Raw genomic sequence first — 18,468 nt, 5'->3', positions numbered from 1 at the left:
ATAGGATCGGTACCTTCCCGTGGTATCTTACACTTTTAGCTTTTGCATTAGCATTCGCTTTTATTTCTATAACCAATTTTGACAAAAATAAAGTTACCACATTAAAATGCATAGAACCAGCAATGGGGAACGTTCCTGTAGCATAACGTTAGAAAGAGTACCGTAAGCACTCTAGTAAAATTGCAACTAGAAATGGACTGCAGAATCACTACACCCGACAAGTATTTTCCGTTAGAAGTGCAATAGTAGTCAGCGCAATACAGTAGCATACGGGCAAGATCCCAGCATGCTTGCTGTTGCTTCCATTATGGCTCGCTCAAGCGTGCGTGTTATGCGTTACCATTCGGCTACCACGATGTGGCTAACGGAATTCGGTCCGCCAGCCAACCGAGTGACCGATTTGTAACATCTAGAATAGCACAGACTACCATGCATTCTTGGCTAGCAATTTGAACTAGTTAAAATTAGGTATTTTAATAGATTTATTTTAAAGTGCAGTGCTTGAAATGTAAGGTGGATTTTCAAAATTTTATCTTACGTTTGAAAATTAATGTTAAAAAGACTGATTCATATGGCTTAACTTAATCGAGGATCTCTACATATCGCTTGGCTTATGGGGCCTTTTATGCCAATGATTCGGCATGAGAGACAGGTCACTAAAAACTCCTTCCTAATTTGTTCAATTTAAATCACTATTCTACATGCTCGTTCATTGTTTGGTATCCAATCCCTGTTCAGTATTCCAGTCTCCGTTGCGACTAGTAACTCGTTTACTTTAATATTCACTATTTTTTAATTTGCGTCCATATTTAGAATTTTACGTTTTGTAATTTGGTACTCTGATTATTTTAAACTGTAAATTAATTAATATGACTCTACTTTTTCACTCAATCTATTTTATTTTTTCTAATCTATCAATGGTTGCTTTGTAATATATTTGTTTATAATCTTTTGACTTTTTATGTTTTTTGTGTTCTTGATGTTTTCAACTTTAATGTATTTCGAAAAAAGTTGTAGCGTTTAAGTCGTTTAAATACGAACGAACCAAACGACTACTCCAAATCGTGCTCGCATGGCCTCACAGTAATGTGTTCTTTTGTTAACAATATATGTGATTGACTGCTGGTAAACACTGTCTGGAGCAGACACTATCCCCATTGTGCCACGAGATAGGCGCGTGACGAAGCACTGTGTCAGCAGAGGCCATTGTTTACCAAACTCTGAAAGGGTACGACTGGAAGAGGTGGACTAACTAACTGTACGTTGGGAAAAGGTAGGTGCATATTAGTCGTAGCGGGCGTAGGAAATTGCAGTTGCTTCGCTTGGCCGGGGAATAGAGAGCAGTGTCATCATTGGTGCGGGATTGACGGAAGTCTGTTCTGAAATAGCTTTCTTCTCCGTCCAACACTTTTCGGGGCGACCGAGTACGAAATACATCTTGCCGGTGCTCTTAAACTCGTCCGCCAAAAATGGCCCAATGAGCCATTATGCCTTCCTCGACCTCCGCGTCTCGTGAATAGGGAATGGATTCCTACGGCCTCATGTTTCCGCGCAGCCGTAATGTCGATCGAGGTTAGTAGTAGAGGAGTAGTTGAATGTTTTAACCTCAATCTACGGGACGGATGATCCAGATAAGATCAACCCCATACTTTTAGGGTGTCGGGGATCTTAAGTATTTTTTCTTTGTTTCCACCTTTTTCTTCTGTGCCACTCGTAAGTCAAGGAATCTCACCGGTCTATCTTTTTCATGGCACCACTCCCCCGGTCCCGGAGTGTTGGTGGCCCCATTTTCAGTCGAACTTTATGTGCCCTTACCAGCTACTGCTGCCGCGGACATTGACACTGGCGAAAATGATTATTCAGCCCCTTTGCGAATCGAGCTAGCTCCTAGTTGAGCCGAGGAAAAGCACTGAGGAAGTTAAGGGAAAAACCCCTTCCCATCGACCACGATCCGTTGCGTTCGCTGTGCAATGGAATGTGAAGCGGAACGAGGGAAAAATTGCGCACGCTGAAAAATCTCACGAACGCCCCTCTCCGGAGTATGCGCGCCGGAAAAAAACAAACTTGGACCTTCTTGGACTTGGACTAGGAGCTTTGTTACATAACTGGAATACCGTACCGGGGTGATGCCGCCCACGCAGACAACATATTGACCAGCTAATAATATCTTCTTAGTCACCCAGACATTTCCACTATGGCGTCTACTCTTTCTGGAAGTATTTTTCGAAATTCCAAAATTCTCAATTCGACATCAATTAGGTAAACAAATAGAAAAAAAACATGACGGCATGCGGCAACGCATGATGGGATGCAAACGTTTGTATCGTGTTTCGTTCCTCAAACATTTCCATCAGTGTTCAAAAATCATAAAAACTAATTTGTTGTGTATGAATAATTGAATAGTTTTTCTCGTAATAGTTATAACTTACAAAATCTAACCAATAAATTCAACAGACTGTATTTCAAAGTTTTTAGGAATAGACATTTTGATAACAATAAGGATAGTAATAAATATTTGAAAATTCTAATAATTTTGGTAAAATGGTGAAAAACAGAATGTCAATTTTGGATCTCTGAGATGTTTTAACGAATGGCTTACCATCGTGTCATTTCGAAAAAGCATGTAAATGAATTAAAACGTTGTTTCAACGCTGTTGTTAATTCATGGGTCTGGTGGTTGAAGAAACATATGATACAATAAAAATATAGCAAACTACAAATTAATCTATTCTGTCCTGAGCTGAGCTTAATGCTTTGATTTTTATATTTTCTCGCCTTCTTGACTGTTCCTGTTCCTCACCACAACACATCGATTCGTGTCCAGGAAGAATAAACGAATTGCGATTCCAATTACGAAACGTTCATATGAGCGTTTAAGAATGCATTTTTGCTCATTCTTTTTCTCTCGCTGTTCCAGTCCAATGAAAAAAGAAAAAAGCACCTGTTACCAAACCGAAGTCAGCTAATGAAGCAGACTCATCTATCTTAATCATCGTATCGTATTTCCCGTTTCGGCGGATGAAGAGGGTTTTCCGGTGCTGGAAAAATGGCGAGCGTGTGCTGGGAAACGTTTTTCCTGCGTGCGAGGAGTCTTTGAGGCGCACGAAAAATTGCATGCCAATTAGAGCCGCTTGCTAAATACGTTTGTGTGAAAGAATAATTGGGCTCCGGAAGGCTACTGCAGTAAGACACTGCCAGATGCGGCTAAACATCTAAACGGTTGGATCTGATTGGAGCAATTAAGTATTACGGAATACAAACGACTGAGAACTCAGCAAAAGTCTTTAAAAACTCTTCTGATGGATTTGAATTACGGGGAAACTAAAATCTTTGGATAGCCTCTAGAGGACGCGCCGGGTTTAATGATTCGAGCAATTAAACGACCGATCGGAAACGATCATTAACATCCATTGACGGATTCATTGCTCATCTCATGGAGATTTTTGTTTTTCCTCTTCAAAATCATTTCCGTCGCGCGGAGAAAAACGGGTCGACCGGCTGGAAAATGGAATTACAGCCCTGACTGGCTGTACCCGATAACGGTCGGGAATGGTGGTTCGGTTCCACGCCACGATATAACTGTAAAACATATGTGTTCCGACAGTTCGACACGCTCTAAGTACGCACGAACCTTGTATAGAGGAACGAAAGGAGTGGAGCTGGAAAAGAGTAGCGGCTGTGGGGAGGTCTTTACTATCTGGCGCGTGTGTTTGTGTGCATTTTTTTTGTTCCTCTTCTGAATTCACATCGATGATCTACTTTTTCTCTAGAAGATGTGATAATTAGCAAAGCACATCATAAATCAACGCACAACATTGGGCAACAGGTTAGAACAGAATGTTCTAACCGGGTCGCGGTTGATATGGAACACAAGAATGGAGAAAAGAATGGGTGGCAGAAGGATAAGACAATTTTTAAAAGCACAATAACAAGTTATGATAGAATACTACAAGCCATTAAATGCAACACCCAAGTTTGCATTTTTATAGATTTTCGCATTAATTATTTGGCTAACCAACAGCGTGTATAGTTTCAGCTGCTCTTAGTACAAAGGTAAAGTCACCAATATCTATAATTAAAACTAATCTAAAACACTGAAGCATTTTCAATGTTTTTTTTTAAGTACAGAAATTTAAATTGTATCTCTATTCTCTTCTTCTCTTCTCTATATCTATAAAAATGAATGTTTGTATGTTCGTGATGCTAAAACTCAAAATCGGCTGGGCCAATCTTGATGACGTCTTCGTATGATTTGTTCCTTTTTACCCAAGGAAGGTTTAGAAAAAAAGAGAATTTGAAAATTCCCAAGGAAAAGCCGGAAAATGGGAAAATTCAGTAAAAACGGCTTTTTTCCATATAAAAAAAATAACCTTCTCTGACGAGTGTGGTTGAACTTATCCCAACAAAGTCTTCTGATGATTTGTTTCTTTTAGCCCAATAAAAACAATACAAGTTAGAAAAATCCTTAAGAAAAGCCAGAAACCCAGAAAACCCGAAAAATGCTTTTTTCCATAAAAAAATTGAAACTTATAAAAATGAGTGTTTGTTTGTTTTTAACGCTAAAACTCAAAATCGGCTGAGCAAATCTTGACGTTGTAATTTGATTATTTGTTAGTTTTTATTCATGGAAGGTTTAAAAAAAGACAACTTTAATATTGTCTAAGGAAAAGCCGGATAATGTAAAGATTTATGAAAATTGCATTTTCCATAAAATCAAACCAAATATACGATGTATATTTTAAACTAAGAAAACCGCTTGGCCAATCTTAAAGAAGTTCTGGGATTTTTTCCTTCTTACCCATACCGATTACAATTGAGACAAATAATTAGTCCGAATTCGCGGATCATCGAATAATTTCATCTCGGATAATCAACAAGCGATCGCCTAGATCACGTATATTTGGTTCAGATAGACGTTGAATGTATTTTGTTGAGTGACAGAAAGAGCTTTCTTGCTAAACACTTATGAATTTTGAGTATTTAAGTTCAGGGAAATCTATCAAACAAGTTTGCAAGTACGTCGCCTGATGGGATATGGCGTTTTTTGGCATTGAAGGAGAGGACTAAAGTGTCTATACTTAATAGAAAGATTATTTCGATGAAGCCATAAAAAGTCCCGTTGATTGTGAGATACGTATAAAAATGACATCGCCGAAGATGTTTCACATCGCTTTTGAACAAAAAAATGGAAAAACTGGAATTTTTTTAAAACATTCTTTGGATTTGTCGGATATGCCGCGACTTAAAGATGGATCTGTTATTGTTATGTGTCGACATCTTCATGCACCGAATCTATAAAGCCCCCCTTGAGTTTCAATACTTGCAAGTATAACCATGGTTATTCCAATATTAGCGTATTGTTAATATAGGACGAGGCGAAGTTCGTTGGGTCAGCTTGTAGATCAATAAAAATCTACATAATTTATAAATATGGAATAAAATACCCATTTGTAGATGCGAATAAATATTCTTACACAATGGAATTAGCTGCACCATGTGCATAACTTTTTACTGTATTTTGTGTCCTTTTAAAATGCAAGACGTCGTTTGACTTACAGGGAAAAACATAGAACTCACGTATAATATTAAATTGGAAAACTAAAAAATAATATATTTCAATTTTTGAAAAGACTAACGGTATACGCTAATGTTATCCAGTAAATGACATTAAGCCAAGCGGACAAATCTTCTTATATAATTTCTGAATATTTATTTTCTGTTTTTATGATCAATTAAACTTCGAAACCTTTTTACTTTTATTTGACTTTAGTTAGCAATTCTGAGTGACTGAATTTACTTATTTCTTTTCATCTTTATTGGAGAGACTTTGATCTTCTTGGTTATTCGTTATTAAGTTTAATATTTATATTGTACTTGTTCTTAGCGAAGTAAACTGGTGCTATGACGCTGCAGAGGCTTTATGGGGGCTTGCTCCGTGTCAGAGGCTGTAGAGTTCATCAGCGATGATACATCCCAAGAGGCTTGACCTTGACCATACATTAGGTCAGAGTTATTATGTCGGTGGGAAGTAAGGGTAATGCTAAAAGTGTCTCAAAGGTGTAAACCTGTCCAAACCAAACCGTAGGATTCGAAACCGAGTGACGAAACGAACAGGAGGAGGAACCTCAACAGGTAAAAAAACAAAACCAGATGTAACACAGAACAACCCACAAGGACAGTGAAAGCAGCCATCATCCAAGCCGGGCGTTCCGATTCGACCCCCTAAGGAAAAGGGTAAAGTCAAGAAAAATACCTTGGAATGAAACGGGTTACCGCCGGCGGGAGTCGCAGTGTAGATGCACACACATATCGTCGAAGAGATGTTCTTCGCTTCCTCCATTTTCTTCCAATCATCATCATAGCCCGCTGATGCTGACGTTGGCAAATGATGGGTTGTATAACCGAGGAAAAAGGGCTCCCTCTCTTTGGCCGGGTGATCCCGAGGGGGTAGGCGACAGAAATAGAAAAATTCAAATTGCTGCCCTTGTTGTGGCATCCGACCTGAAGCGGACGCGAGCTACGATGCGTATGGGGTTGGGGGAGAAAAACGATACACTCCTGCGGGGGAAAAAGGGGTGAACGAACATGCGAGGACGATGGAGTGGTGGTGGTTGGGGCAGAGCGGACTATGGCGAAGCTTTTTTTCTTTGCCTATCATCAGTTGGGAACGGAAACTACCGGGGCAGCCAAGAAATGCTCGCACCAATACAGCGGCGCATCCATGTAGGAAGCATCGCTTCGGAGGGGCTTTGGCGAAGATCCGGCGGTCGTTTCCTTCGACAGTTCCATTGCAGACCCGAACCAGTGCGGACCAACTTCAATCCCGGTGCAGCCGCCCTTCGTAGTAGGCCACTTCCGGTGGTGCTGTGCTTGAGCTTGTGATTCGTTATTTAAAGAAAGAAATTCTTGAAGAAATTGTGTCCCGGATTGATGGGTAGTGTGTTTGCCGTTGAACATAAGTTGAACAAAAACGGACAATAATTGTGCACAAAAAACACTAGTGATCGGAAGAGAAACCCAACATCTCACAAAGCGTGTGTAAAAGGAATTATCACAATGAAGTACTTAGTGTTTTTGGTAAGCATGATTGGTGGATTAGTTTTGTACGGAAATAGCTTGCCAAGTGTACGTCGTAAAAGTATGCTTTTAAATTTGGGCATAAATGAAACATTGAATTTATTAAGACATACGACTTTATGCATAGATATTGTTTTAGTACATCAATAACGAACCAATAAATAAATGATCGATTTTATTAAAAAAAAACACGATCAGGTGTACGCAGCGAACAAAAAAACAGCGTCATCAAAGGAATTTATTCCTCAAGTTCATACTTATCTATGCAAACACTCACACACAAAGTGTGCGCGAGGGTGGAAGCTCCTCAGTGTTATGTACCTAATAATTATGCAAATGCTGTTCTACTTTCCGTCGCGAACGACGAACCCCCGATCTCGTCTTCAGGCGGAGAAGGAAGAAAATGTCGGACTGGGATTTTTGTTTTCAACTTTGCTTTTTTGTTCGGCCTTTTTGAGCACTCGCTCGCTCGGTGTCCCATTTCGATCGGGATCCGCTCGGGAGAAAGTTGTCTTGGTTGGCTGTGGAATTGGAATTCTTGAGAACAGTGCGAAAATGAACGGTAAAGCATGCAGCAAGTGGTGGTGGGATTTGAGATGCGACGGCGGTGGCAGGTGAGAAAAGGGACGGCGAAATGGGGTGAAATCGTCATCGTCGTCATCCCGGCCGACGGCGCGGATGAATGCGTCATCGGGTCATTTTTGAACGATAGTTTTTTAATGTGTAGCAAGCGGTTAGTACATTCAGGAAACTGAAACTACTCGCATTTGATGGGAAGATTATAAAAGAGATCAAGATGTTTTATTTTAATGGTAGAGAATAAGAGAATTTACGTATGATCATATCTTAAAACCATGGAAAGACCGTTACAGAATCCCCATTGGGCCCAGTGAATAAGAACTAATTGTCTTATCCACTTCTCTAGGGTTCTCTAACGGTAATGGAAGAACAAACCATCAAATATGGACAAGAAAACCGAATCGTCGTCGCCAATCCTATGGATATCTTGTAACGGACCCTCACAGCCGGTCCGAACCATTCCCGGTTGCAGCCGATTGACCGTTTTGTGTCCCCTCCCCTTTTCTTGCCGGCCATTCCGGTTGGCGAGGATGGCGCGTTCCGGTTCAGCCGCGGTTCCGACTGAAATGTGTTTGTAGGTCAGAGAGGTCTGCCCGAAGAAGCACTGTTAGGTGCGCGCGTAGCTTCTTATTTCTTTACACTTTACACTTCGCTAGCCCATTAGGCTGATGGAGCGTGGCCAGCGTATCGCACGCCGAACTACTGCCATGCCAAACCGCACACTCTCCATACGAACACGGTTGAGGAAGAGGAAACGAAAAATTACAGAAAATATACTTAAATTCGATACCCTCGAGCGTCACTGGATGATTCCCGGGGTGGCCCTATAGTGCGGAATTAGGTAGCCATTAATCTAAAATAACGACTCACCGGACAGTCGATCAATCATCACCAGCCCAACCTCTGAACCACCAAGCGCGTCGAAAACGAACGGCGGTTGGTGGTTCCCGGTTGGCGTGTCAAATTCTTCCTCCTAGAAGATTCCCAAAAATCTCTCAACGGCTTCGGCCCAGAGGTGCCAAAGGGAGAAGTAATGCTTCCGTCAAGTGGCACCAGTGTCTGGAACAACTAGAACCCGGTGGGAACAACGAACGCCAATTTCCATTAACCTGGTATTTCTGTATTGTCCTGGTTCGTCTGTTGTGATTGTTTTTTTTTTTAGTTCATTTTGAGGCAAACGATTGATAAATGAATTTAATTCAACAAAAATAAACGATAGACGGCAGTTTGATCGCGGCAGATTCCGGGTGCGATTTCACCTATTGTTTTGAGCCGAGGTTCGTCGCCTAATGCTTTCTTCTACGAAGGTGTTGAAGTCTTTCGTATCAATGCATAGAGAAACAATGTCATGATGCTTTTTCAGATGTTTTTAGGTACGAAATTAAGGGGTTGATCCGTTAGAAGTAAGTTTTGCATTATTCAAACCGGTCGCAAAAACATACTAGCAATATTCTTCTTACAAAAAGATAAGTTTAAAATCAAAATGATTTAAATTGAACCATGAGCGAAGTCAATACAGAATGAGTCTGCAAAAAAAAAGAAAATACCTCACCTTCGTTCGTGGGAAATGTGTTAATCGATCATCGTAGCTTAAGCTTCTGCTTCCTAATTTCTTCTTCGGTTCACGCTTATCAGCGGAAAAGCTTCGGGAAGGGAAATCAGATTACGCACAACGGTGCTTTGATTCCAGCAGCATGAGATCTATTCCGGTTCTTTTTTTCCTCTCCAACTTAATCACGGCAAGGTATTGCTTTAATTTTTCATCTACTTATGGCTAGCTGGATTTCATTACAGGCCATTTAATTTAGCTGTTTGTGTGATTAACGTTAGTTGCACATTGTTTAAGTGAGTAAACTACTGAAACAAGATCGAAGTTTGTTATGAAATGTAATGATTTCTCTTGAGTGCGACAATAATCTCACCTTTGTTCTGCTAAGCACTCCAAAAATATGGCTTTCTAATAAAATGGTTATACGTACTGTATTGAATAATGAGATCCATCTCGAAAAATGACACGTTAGATTGTTTCTTCGCATAGAAGTACTGTTTGTTTTTTTTAGTTTAACGACACCTGCACCCGAAAGTAACACTCAGCATTATGATTGCATCGATCATGAGCTGTGAAGAGGATTCCTCCAAGCAAACACTCAGGAAACTCTTAACAGCCAGCTCGTGCTCGATCTCGGCCAATCGACAACTGCTTCGGCTTTCGTGGCGTCAAGTTGGATTCTCCTGTGCCTACCAAGTGTTTTTCCACCGCTCAACGCCACCATCGCTGGCGTTTTCATCAAGTGCAGAAAAACGGGCCATGGACGGTCCGAAGTGGAATCGAGAGCGTGCGTCCGTTCTGTGCCCATTTCGTGGCTACTTGCTGGTGTCCGAATAAGGGAGAAGGCGTGCAATCGGTTGGAAAGAAAATCTGAATGGATTTTCCGTCCCCACCGCACAGTTTTAGCCTCCTTCACAAACAACGTATCGTAGCTCGGAGACTCTCAAATTAGGAACTTTGCCATCGCCAACGTCAAACTCAAACTGGGCTGAGAATGAACGTAGCCAAGAGCGGCCAGATTAGAGCCCCGCTTTGGTTTTTGCCCGAAGCCTGCGAAATAGGCCACAGAAATCAAGGTTGATATACAGTGCCCTTCCTACCATCCGTAATGCTAATGGTAACCGGTAATTGAACGATACCCCTCTTTCACCCGGATCGGGTTCTGGAAGCTGGTTTAACATCGATGTTGCGTCCATTCAAGTTAGTTATCACGCTGCTAAACGAGTGTACCCCTGGGAAGTGGTGGACAAAATCCCCATCAACGCAGGAAGACACTCGCCGATTACAAGCACAAATCGATTTGTGGGCTTCTTCGTTACGGGCGAAACACGATTTGAGTAGGAAAAATTAGATTTATTTCGCCGTGCCTCTTCTTCTGGCTCTTCGCCATCTAGGAATTTGCCCACCGTTGCATTCGATGAAATCGAGACAAAATTGAGAGGCGAAAACCCCATCCCTAAGCCAAGTCCAGGTGACGCGGGGGTATTAAATTAAACTACTTCTTTCCTACCACAAAACCGACCCGTCACCGAGTGACCACTTTCTACACGCCCAGGTAACGGCGCATTTGGAATGGCTGAGTCTTTGTGGATTTGCATTTTCTTTCTACGATTTTTGCTCCAATGGAAATAACCATTTGCACAACTTACCGGAGACACCGGTTTGGGAAATGATTTGAACGAAAGAGGAAGATCTGTTTCAGATCAAACATACTAAGTTTAGTATAGCTTAGTGTAGTGTACGTATACGAAAATTGAGTAATATCGGTAGCAATTTGCTGTAAATTAGTTGCAAAATAGAAAATAACACACCAGAGGCTGCTTTGTAACCCTTCATTGCATTTTACTATTTTCCTTACAAATGAATTTTAAAGGTACTATCCAAGACAACACTTTAGGTTTAAATACTCTACGAAATTAGAACAATTAGTTTGCATTTTGTTTTAGATCTTACACTTCTAAAGATGATAGAAATGAAATCAAAAACGAATCATTGCTTGCTTCCCAAATTTAAGTATTGCGATTTTCTCTTTGCAAAAAAGAAAAGAGAAAGAACCTTCACCCCGCTGGAGAAAGGTTTATTAAAGTTTGCATTTGTAGCTTTTTCTGCAAATCTTTGCATTTAAGCAGAAATCGAATATGTCTCGAAACAAACCTGTCCATCGTTCCCGTCCATTCAAACAACGTGTTTTCCTTCGGTTTTGTTTTCTTTCGCGAGAGCAAAATGAAACAAAGCAAAACGGCATAAGATAAAAGTGCAAAATTTCACCCCCAATCTTGCAGTGAGCCACGCAGCTGCTCTTGGGTAGAAAGTGGTTGATCAATTTCGATGCTACTTTGCGTTCGCGATAACGTAAATTTCCCAAAAAGCGACGAACGAATTCAGATGAATGACCAGCGGGTGTGAATAAAGTGCCGATTTTTGTTGTCGATTTTATCGTTTTCTCACTCACTTATCTGCATCGATGTTATTGGATTGGATTTATGGATGCAAATGAGGCCGGTTTTATTAGAGGGTTGAAAAACTGAACGCCTATCGATACGTGTCCGATGTTTGCTGATGATGAGCGAACTTCTACTAGTTCCACGGAGCTGCAAACTTTCGTCTCTGGCAGACACTAGTGAAGACTCCAACTGGGTCACGGAAATGGAGAGTTCGTAAAATGGTGCCCACAACGAGCCAATTACTTGCACTCTTAACGCCGCACTAGGCCATCCGATGTCCTAGCGATGATGGGATCTGGTTTTCTTTTCCGAAATTTCTATCCAACAATTCCAATGGAGATATCAATACATAATTAACGGAGATTTTCCAATTCACTTTCATGCCACAGCTACTCTTCGGATGTCAGGTGCTGATCAGAGGCGACGACCTGCTGGACTCGGAGGAGCCCCCTGAAGGGTAAGGATGGATGCATTTGTCAGAAGGCTTGATAACGATTCTTTGTGTGTCGCTCCATACAGATACTATGCCTTCATAGAATCCCCGTCAGCCGTTCCGCCGAAGGTACGCTCGCCGCCCTACACGCACATCAACATCGAATGCAAAGAGGCCACCAATCCGAAACCGTACGTGTCCGCCAACAACCTGTGCGGCGATCTGAATAAGGGCAAGATCCCGCGCAACCCGATGAAGCAGAACGTGCTCGGGGAACCGTATCCATTGTAAGTGTTCTGCAAGCATTCGAAGAAGGTGGAGAAGAACGTTATCATCTTATCTGTCCATACGGTCTTACCTTTTGCAGCGAGCTGATCCGCAACCAAACGCTCAAATTCCTATCGAAAACGCTACCGGTGCTGAAGGCGGACGATACGTTACCGAAGGTGACACAGATCGTTCCCGACGAGCCGGTGGACCAATTCGACGATAATGGGTAAGGAACATTGTGCAACATGTATGTGAAGCGATGCAATCTTGCATACATAATGTCTAGGTATTCCAAATGTCTTGGTCTAAGCTATAAGCTGTCTAAGTGTCTGATCGGTTCTGAACGCTGTCCTATCTTGAAGTTGTATTCATTTCGATGATTTGATTGGATCAAAATTCAAACCCAAGAAATTGTGAGTTACACCGGGCCGGGACACTTTAAAGCAGGAGTGCAAGTAGCCGATAAAATTATTCTTTAAATCAGGGGTCGGCATACATTTCCCTAAAGGGCCAGATGATTAAAAGGAAACTGAAACCGCGGGCCGGATACCTTAACCGTCACCCCTTCAACCGCCTACCCGGGTAGTTTTTGGAGTTTTATTTTGTTCTTACTTTTGATTGGATTGACGTATCGGCATGAAATTTTTAGAATGCCTAGAAAAATTCATTTTCTATCGTTTTACTAAAGAAAAAAAATTGCTAAGGAATTTAAATAATTTTTATTTGCGTTTTTCGGTTGATACCCCTCAAACGTTCAACCGGACTACCCGGGTAGTCCATACATTTTGTATGGGAGATTCCGTTTTCCTGCGCTTAAGACTTAATAACTTTTTATCTAGACGTCGGATCGATTTCAAATTTTCAGTGAAGATACTTGAGGGTGTTTCCCAAAATATTGTAAAATTTGTATAATTTTAAAAATTCATTCAGTATGTTTATTTGAGGTTCCAAAAAATTTCACCATTCATATCTATAACAATTTGTCTGTGTAGTTCATATATTTTACATAGAACTTTGCTTTTTCTGTATTTTAGTACTGATATATTTGCTCGTAGATACTTAACTACTTGAAATGTTTTGGAAAATTGCATAAAATATTGTAAAAATTAATAAACTCTCAGCCGTTTCATGTTATCTTCATGCTTCAACTGGGAACAGAGTTTTGTCCGTTATTTAATGCTTTTTTCGTCAGAAATGCTGTTTCTAGTAATTCTTCTATTAGTCTGTTCGGTTTTGTCTATTCAAAGGATTGAGTTTTTCCATAACGTTCACTTTTACTTAGCTTTTGTTGTACTTTGAATCACACGCATAGTCGACTAGAAACGGATTAATAAACGTGTTTGTGGCGCAAATTTTCTGAACAAAATGATGTGTAGCATACTTGTATTTAATATTAGGTTAAGATTTTAATACCTAAACGTAAGGCATAAATGTTTAAATTATCGAATTCGTGTTTTCGAATGAAAGAATCCTATTTGAACATTTAATATTTCTATAACACTTTTGGAAACAAAATTGAATAAATTTCTGAAAATTTCAAGTAATTGAGATTCAATGATCAAAGATACGTATACTGAAATACAAAAAATGCAAAGTCCTATCTAAAATGTTCAAGTTGCACAGGTTTGGGTAATAGATGGAAGGGTGAAATTTTTTGGAACCTCAAATTAACATAATTAATGAATTATTAAAATTATAAAAGTTACACAATATTGTGGGAAACACCCTCAAGTATCTTCACTGAAAATTTCAAATCGATCCGACGTCTAGATAAAAAGTTATTAAGTTTTAAGTACAGGAAAACGGAGTCTCCCATACAAAATGTATGGACTACCCGGGTAGTCCGGTTGAACGTCTACGTATGTAGATTTGGTTGAACGGGTGACGGTTAAAGGATGACTGAATTTTTTCAAAGTAGTAACCTTTTCAATGGAGTTTCATCTTTCTAAATAATAAAGTTATATAAAAAGTGGTAAACGATAAAATATTTGAAATTTTTGCGTTACACTTTTTAAAACATTTTCATACTTGTTTTTGCTAAATTTTGATTTTGGATCCCAACATATAACAGGAACACCTCAGTGAAATCTTCATGTTTGCCAAGAAAACGAACCTGACAAATCCGATAAAAATTGAGATGGGTTTTTTGAATGAACCACTAAAATTTTCTTACGGGCCGGATAAAATCAGTTGGCTGGCCGGACTTTGCCGACCCCTGCTTTAAATTATCATTGGACTTGGATTGGAATTCAAATTCCTGCTTTTTAAAAAAATTACTTTAAGATAAGATTTGATACATGATGATTCTAATCTTTAAAAAGAACCGTTACACTAAACAATACCATAGAAAAGAGTTCGACCGCGGACCAGATTCTCCAAACGTCAATATAAAAAGTAAATGAAAAAAGTATATGAAGTATAGAAAAAAAGCACATGAAAAAGTCGCCTTGTTAAGGTTACAAGGTTAAATGTAAATTGTCGATTGTAAAGCCGTCAAGACTTGAAATTAGTTTTGTAAGTTACACTAAAATTTTCAACCGAGAAAGCCCGGGATAAGGCCTAACCGTAGGGAGGAAATGCCCTAAGAACAAAAAAGTCTGTTAGAGCATGTTGGCTCTAACAATACGGCAGTGTCCGTCATACCACAATAAATAAACTAAAATTTTCCTATGGGCCCAGATGTTGTCGATGCCTGCTATAACCAGTTGGACAACAGCATTGTATTATCGAAGCTACTTGATTTTAACTCGTCTATTTAGAGGTTCCAACTTACAAATCAAACCTAGCCGAACGTGTGTCGATCGATGAAGCAATGTAGAAGTATTTATCTTCAATATGTTGTGGCGGTAAATAATTTTATCTTTAAATCCATATTATTTACAGCATTGGACGCCGCATGGGCAAAGCGATGCGGGTGGATGAGGATCGCCACGAGGAGGATGCCCGAGCGCCACGCAAGTTTTGTGACGGCGGTGGCGTGTTCTGTGCCCTGTACCGCGCCATTCAGGGAGAACCAATCACCAGCAAGCTGGTGGCCGAGAGGCGCGAGGAAGCGGCTGCCTACCCACCTCCCCCACGGTACGAGGGACCACCAACACCCTGCCCGGCCAAGGTCGAGTATGCGACACCCGTGTTCGCGAAGAATTACCAGGGATCCTGGCGCTACGTGGTGCAGATTCCGTACGAGGGCTATTTCACGCAAACCGTCGAGGTGACCCGGTGCCTTCAGGCCCGCTGTCACTATTTGGACGGTGGCTGTCTTTCGTCGCCGCGCTGGGTCAGCTTGCTGGTGGCCGAAATCTTCTACCCGAACGCGGAGGAATCGACAACGGCACCGCCAACCACCACCACGGCACCATCGATTCAGGATTTCCAGGCATACCAGCAGTACCTGCAGAAGCGGGCCGGTCTCCCGACCGACAATGTGTACGACAGCTCTCTCAGCGGACAGAGCCAGCAACAACAGCAGCAACAGCAGCAGCAGCAAGCACCAGTTGGTGCAGCGGCAACGACGAAACAAAATCAGCACTGCGATGGCCACGACGAGATTGGTTGCTTCCAGGTGCGCCTGTACTACGATTGGTTCCTGATACCGGGCTCATGCAAGTGCTGGCGGCCGGATTACTTTGCTAAATACGTACGAAAGCGACCATCGCCAGATCTATAGATCGCATCGACGACCTCCCGTGTACGAACTTAGGTAAACATTGTGCGCCTTCCCAGGCGAGCAAATGCACAAACTCAAACACGCACCCGAAGGTGTCTCACAAACACTAAATTGACGGAATCGACTGGCAAGCAAGCAAGGTTGCAATTATTTATTATATTTATTTCACGACTACGAACCGGAAATTGCGTACCCAGGGTTCACTGAAGGTTTCTCTCAAGAAGGGCTCCCGTGCAGCATCTGGCTACGGCTTACAATTGCAAGACTGTCCTTACGGAACGCCCTCAACAAGGGAGAAGTAGGAAAATAATTTGCAAGGCGTTATATTTATTGAAAACAGTGCAGTAAAAAACAACCCTATGACTAGCAAGACGATCGGTTGCGGTGTAACAATACTACTACTATTCTTCTTTTTTATAATTACTCTCGGGGGAATCGACAGCAGAGGGTCCTTTGGGTGGTAATGGTAGGACGCTGCGGTCACACACGAGCCTCGTTTCGCAAGGTTTGCAAACAGTGGATTAACAGACCAGAGTCTGGTTTATGTCCTGCCGCATTTGGAAAAAGGGTATTGTCAACCTTGCGGACCCATTCAGCGCTCAGCAATTCTTACAACACAACGCTCTAGCATTACTTTTTTACTGTGTAAATAAGAAGTAAACCTTTTTAAAAATATGATCGTGATTTATTTTTTTAAATAAACGGTTTATGAAGTACTGACAAATAATAAATGTTGTTGGGTGTTTCCTTACAGTACGCGTGTATCACATCCAAGCCCATAAAGTTCATTCATATTTTCATCTTTTGTGCCAAATCATCATCGTCAACTAATCACTATCTTTTATGCCGAAAGTTCGTGAACTGTCCACCAATAGGAAACACAATTTTCAACAATAATGGTATGACCGACGGGCGGACAAGACTTTTTAATAAAAAAGAAACCTTTTTCAATTATTAGACCTCCTTATCAACAGTTAGACTTTAACCCCTTCACAATCTCAGCGTTTTTTAAGTTTTTTTTTTTGTGATTTAGATCAATACTGTTTCAAATTTAGTTCAATTACATCGATTATTGTCACATAAATGAATAAACATGTATAAACATGTAAAAATGGCCCACTTTTAATTAACGCTGCAAAACGAAAATCGAATCAAAACGGGTGACAAAAACTGCTTGAGCAAGGCGGGCAATACTGTGAAGGGGTTAATGCAGGCATTTCAATTCAGTCAGGATTAAAATTTTCAAAACGAGATCTAAAAACGATGACTGGGAGGAAAAATGCCTAAATATAGTAGACCCGTTCTGACGGTCTTGAAGATAAACTATAGTAGACAAACCAAACCATTCGATATGTTAAAATCCTTGTAGACTATCTGTTTATCATTAATATCATACTAAAATTGCAATGGCTTCCAATAGGAATAGCATTTGATTTGATTGATGTTCTAAACATGTAAATCTTCTTCTTCTTCTTCTTGGCGTAACGACCTCTTGGTCATGCCTGTCCGTTAAGGACTTACGAGACTTGATTCCCTGTTGTACGTGGATAGTCAGTCCTCTCGTACAGGGGAGGGTCCGGTCTCGGTTGGGATTCGAACCCACGCCGTCGAGGTGGTGAGCCCCGGCGCTCATGGGCCGATTTTCTAACCGGCGCTACCGCTCGGCTGTCGCGGACCCCCATGTAAATCTATGTATACAATATTCAGATCAACAACAAAACGTGTTTAATGAAATAAAATGTAAATACATATAAATTAAATAAATAAATATAATAATAAAAGTAAATAAAGTAAATGTAATCCCGCAAATATATATTGCGTAGTGAGCATCATAACATTATTCATCAACTAATGCGAAACTAATTGGAAGCTATTTGGGCACTTATTAGCATTGTTTGAAATAAAAAGAAATAAAATGAAATAAAATTACTAGTCTCTGTTGAATTGATTTTTCTCTAACTATAGAACTGTTGAATTAACCCTGATTAAACAAAATTAGAATTGAAACAAAACAATTGGATTAATTTGTTTTACCAAAAACCACAAAAAATGGTTTGAATTAATAAGTTATAAGAGTTCGGTCAAACGGTATTTTACAAGAGGTTGAGTTTAGTGGTAACATTTGTGAAATGGCAAGTAAAACACTGTAGCTTTTCTTCGATCATGCGATTCAAATCCGGTCTGAGATCAGGATCTAAAAATCCGAGTTCCAATCCGTCATATTATGCCTCCGCATCTAACATCTCGATTATTTCTATTATTTGTTGAATTCATTGAGTGATTTACGTAAGAAAAACAGAACTTAGACAATTTTTATCTCAGTAAATTCAAACAACACCATACTTCATGGAAGTCTTTTCTTGCTCTACATCACTAATATGGTGATGTACTCGACTGCGACCTCGACTGCGACTCCGAATTAATGTATCACCAATTGCATACGTTTAGG

At 40.6% G+C, this 18,468-nt stretch overlaps 1 protein-coding gene across 1 annotated transcript; it reads left to right on the top strand.

The window, feature by feature from the left end:
* The first annotated feature begins 7,056 nt into the window (after window positions 1–7,056).
* LOC131264321 (uncharacterized) lies at window positions 7,057–16,019 on the top strand. Its single transcript, XM_058266617.1, has 5 exons — window positions 7,057–7,077; window positions 12,039–12,106; window positions 12,169–12,369; window positions 12,450–12,578; window positions 15,236–16,019. The coding sequence occupies exons 1-5, from the start codon at window positions 7,057–7,059 to the stop codon at window positions 16,017–16,019; spliced, it is 1,203 nt and encodes a 400-aa protein (XP_058122600.1).
* The last annotated feature ends 2,449 nt before the right edge of the window (window positions 16,020–18,468 follow it).

This window comes from Anopheles coustani, chromosome 2 (assembly GCF_943734705.1).
Source record: "Anopheles coustani chromosome 2, idAnoCousDA_361_x.2, whole genome shotgun sequence".
In the NCBI taxonomy this organism is placed as follows: domain Eukaryota; kingdom Metazoa; phylum Arthropoda; class Insecta; order Diptera; family Culicidae; genus Anopheles; species Anopheles coustani.
Note: the sequence above shows the minus strand (reverse complement) of the source record. Positions and strands in the feature narration are given on the sequence as shown.

What these genes read in the sequence shown, in the direction of transcription:
- LOC131264321 (XM_058266617.1), top strand. Translation starts at nt 7,057, where the DNA reads ATGAAGTACTTAGTGTTTTTG. An exon ending in TCGGAGGAGCCCCCTGAAGG is followed by an intron (nt 12,107 to 12,168) that starts GTAAGGATGGAT and finishes CGCTCCATACAG; the next exon opens with ATACTATGCCTTCATAGAAT. An exon ending in GACCAATTCGACGATAATGG is followed by an intron (nt 12,579 to 15,235) that starts GTAAGGAACATT and finishes TATTATTTACAG; the next exon opens with CATTGGACGCCGCATGGGCA.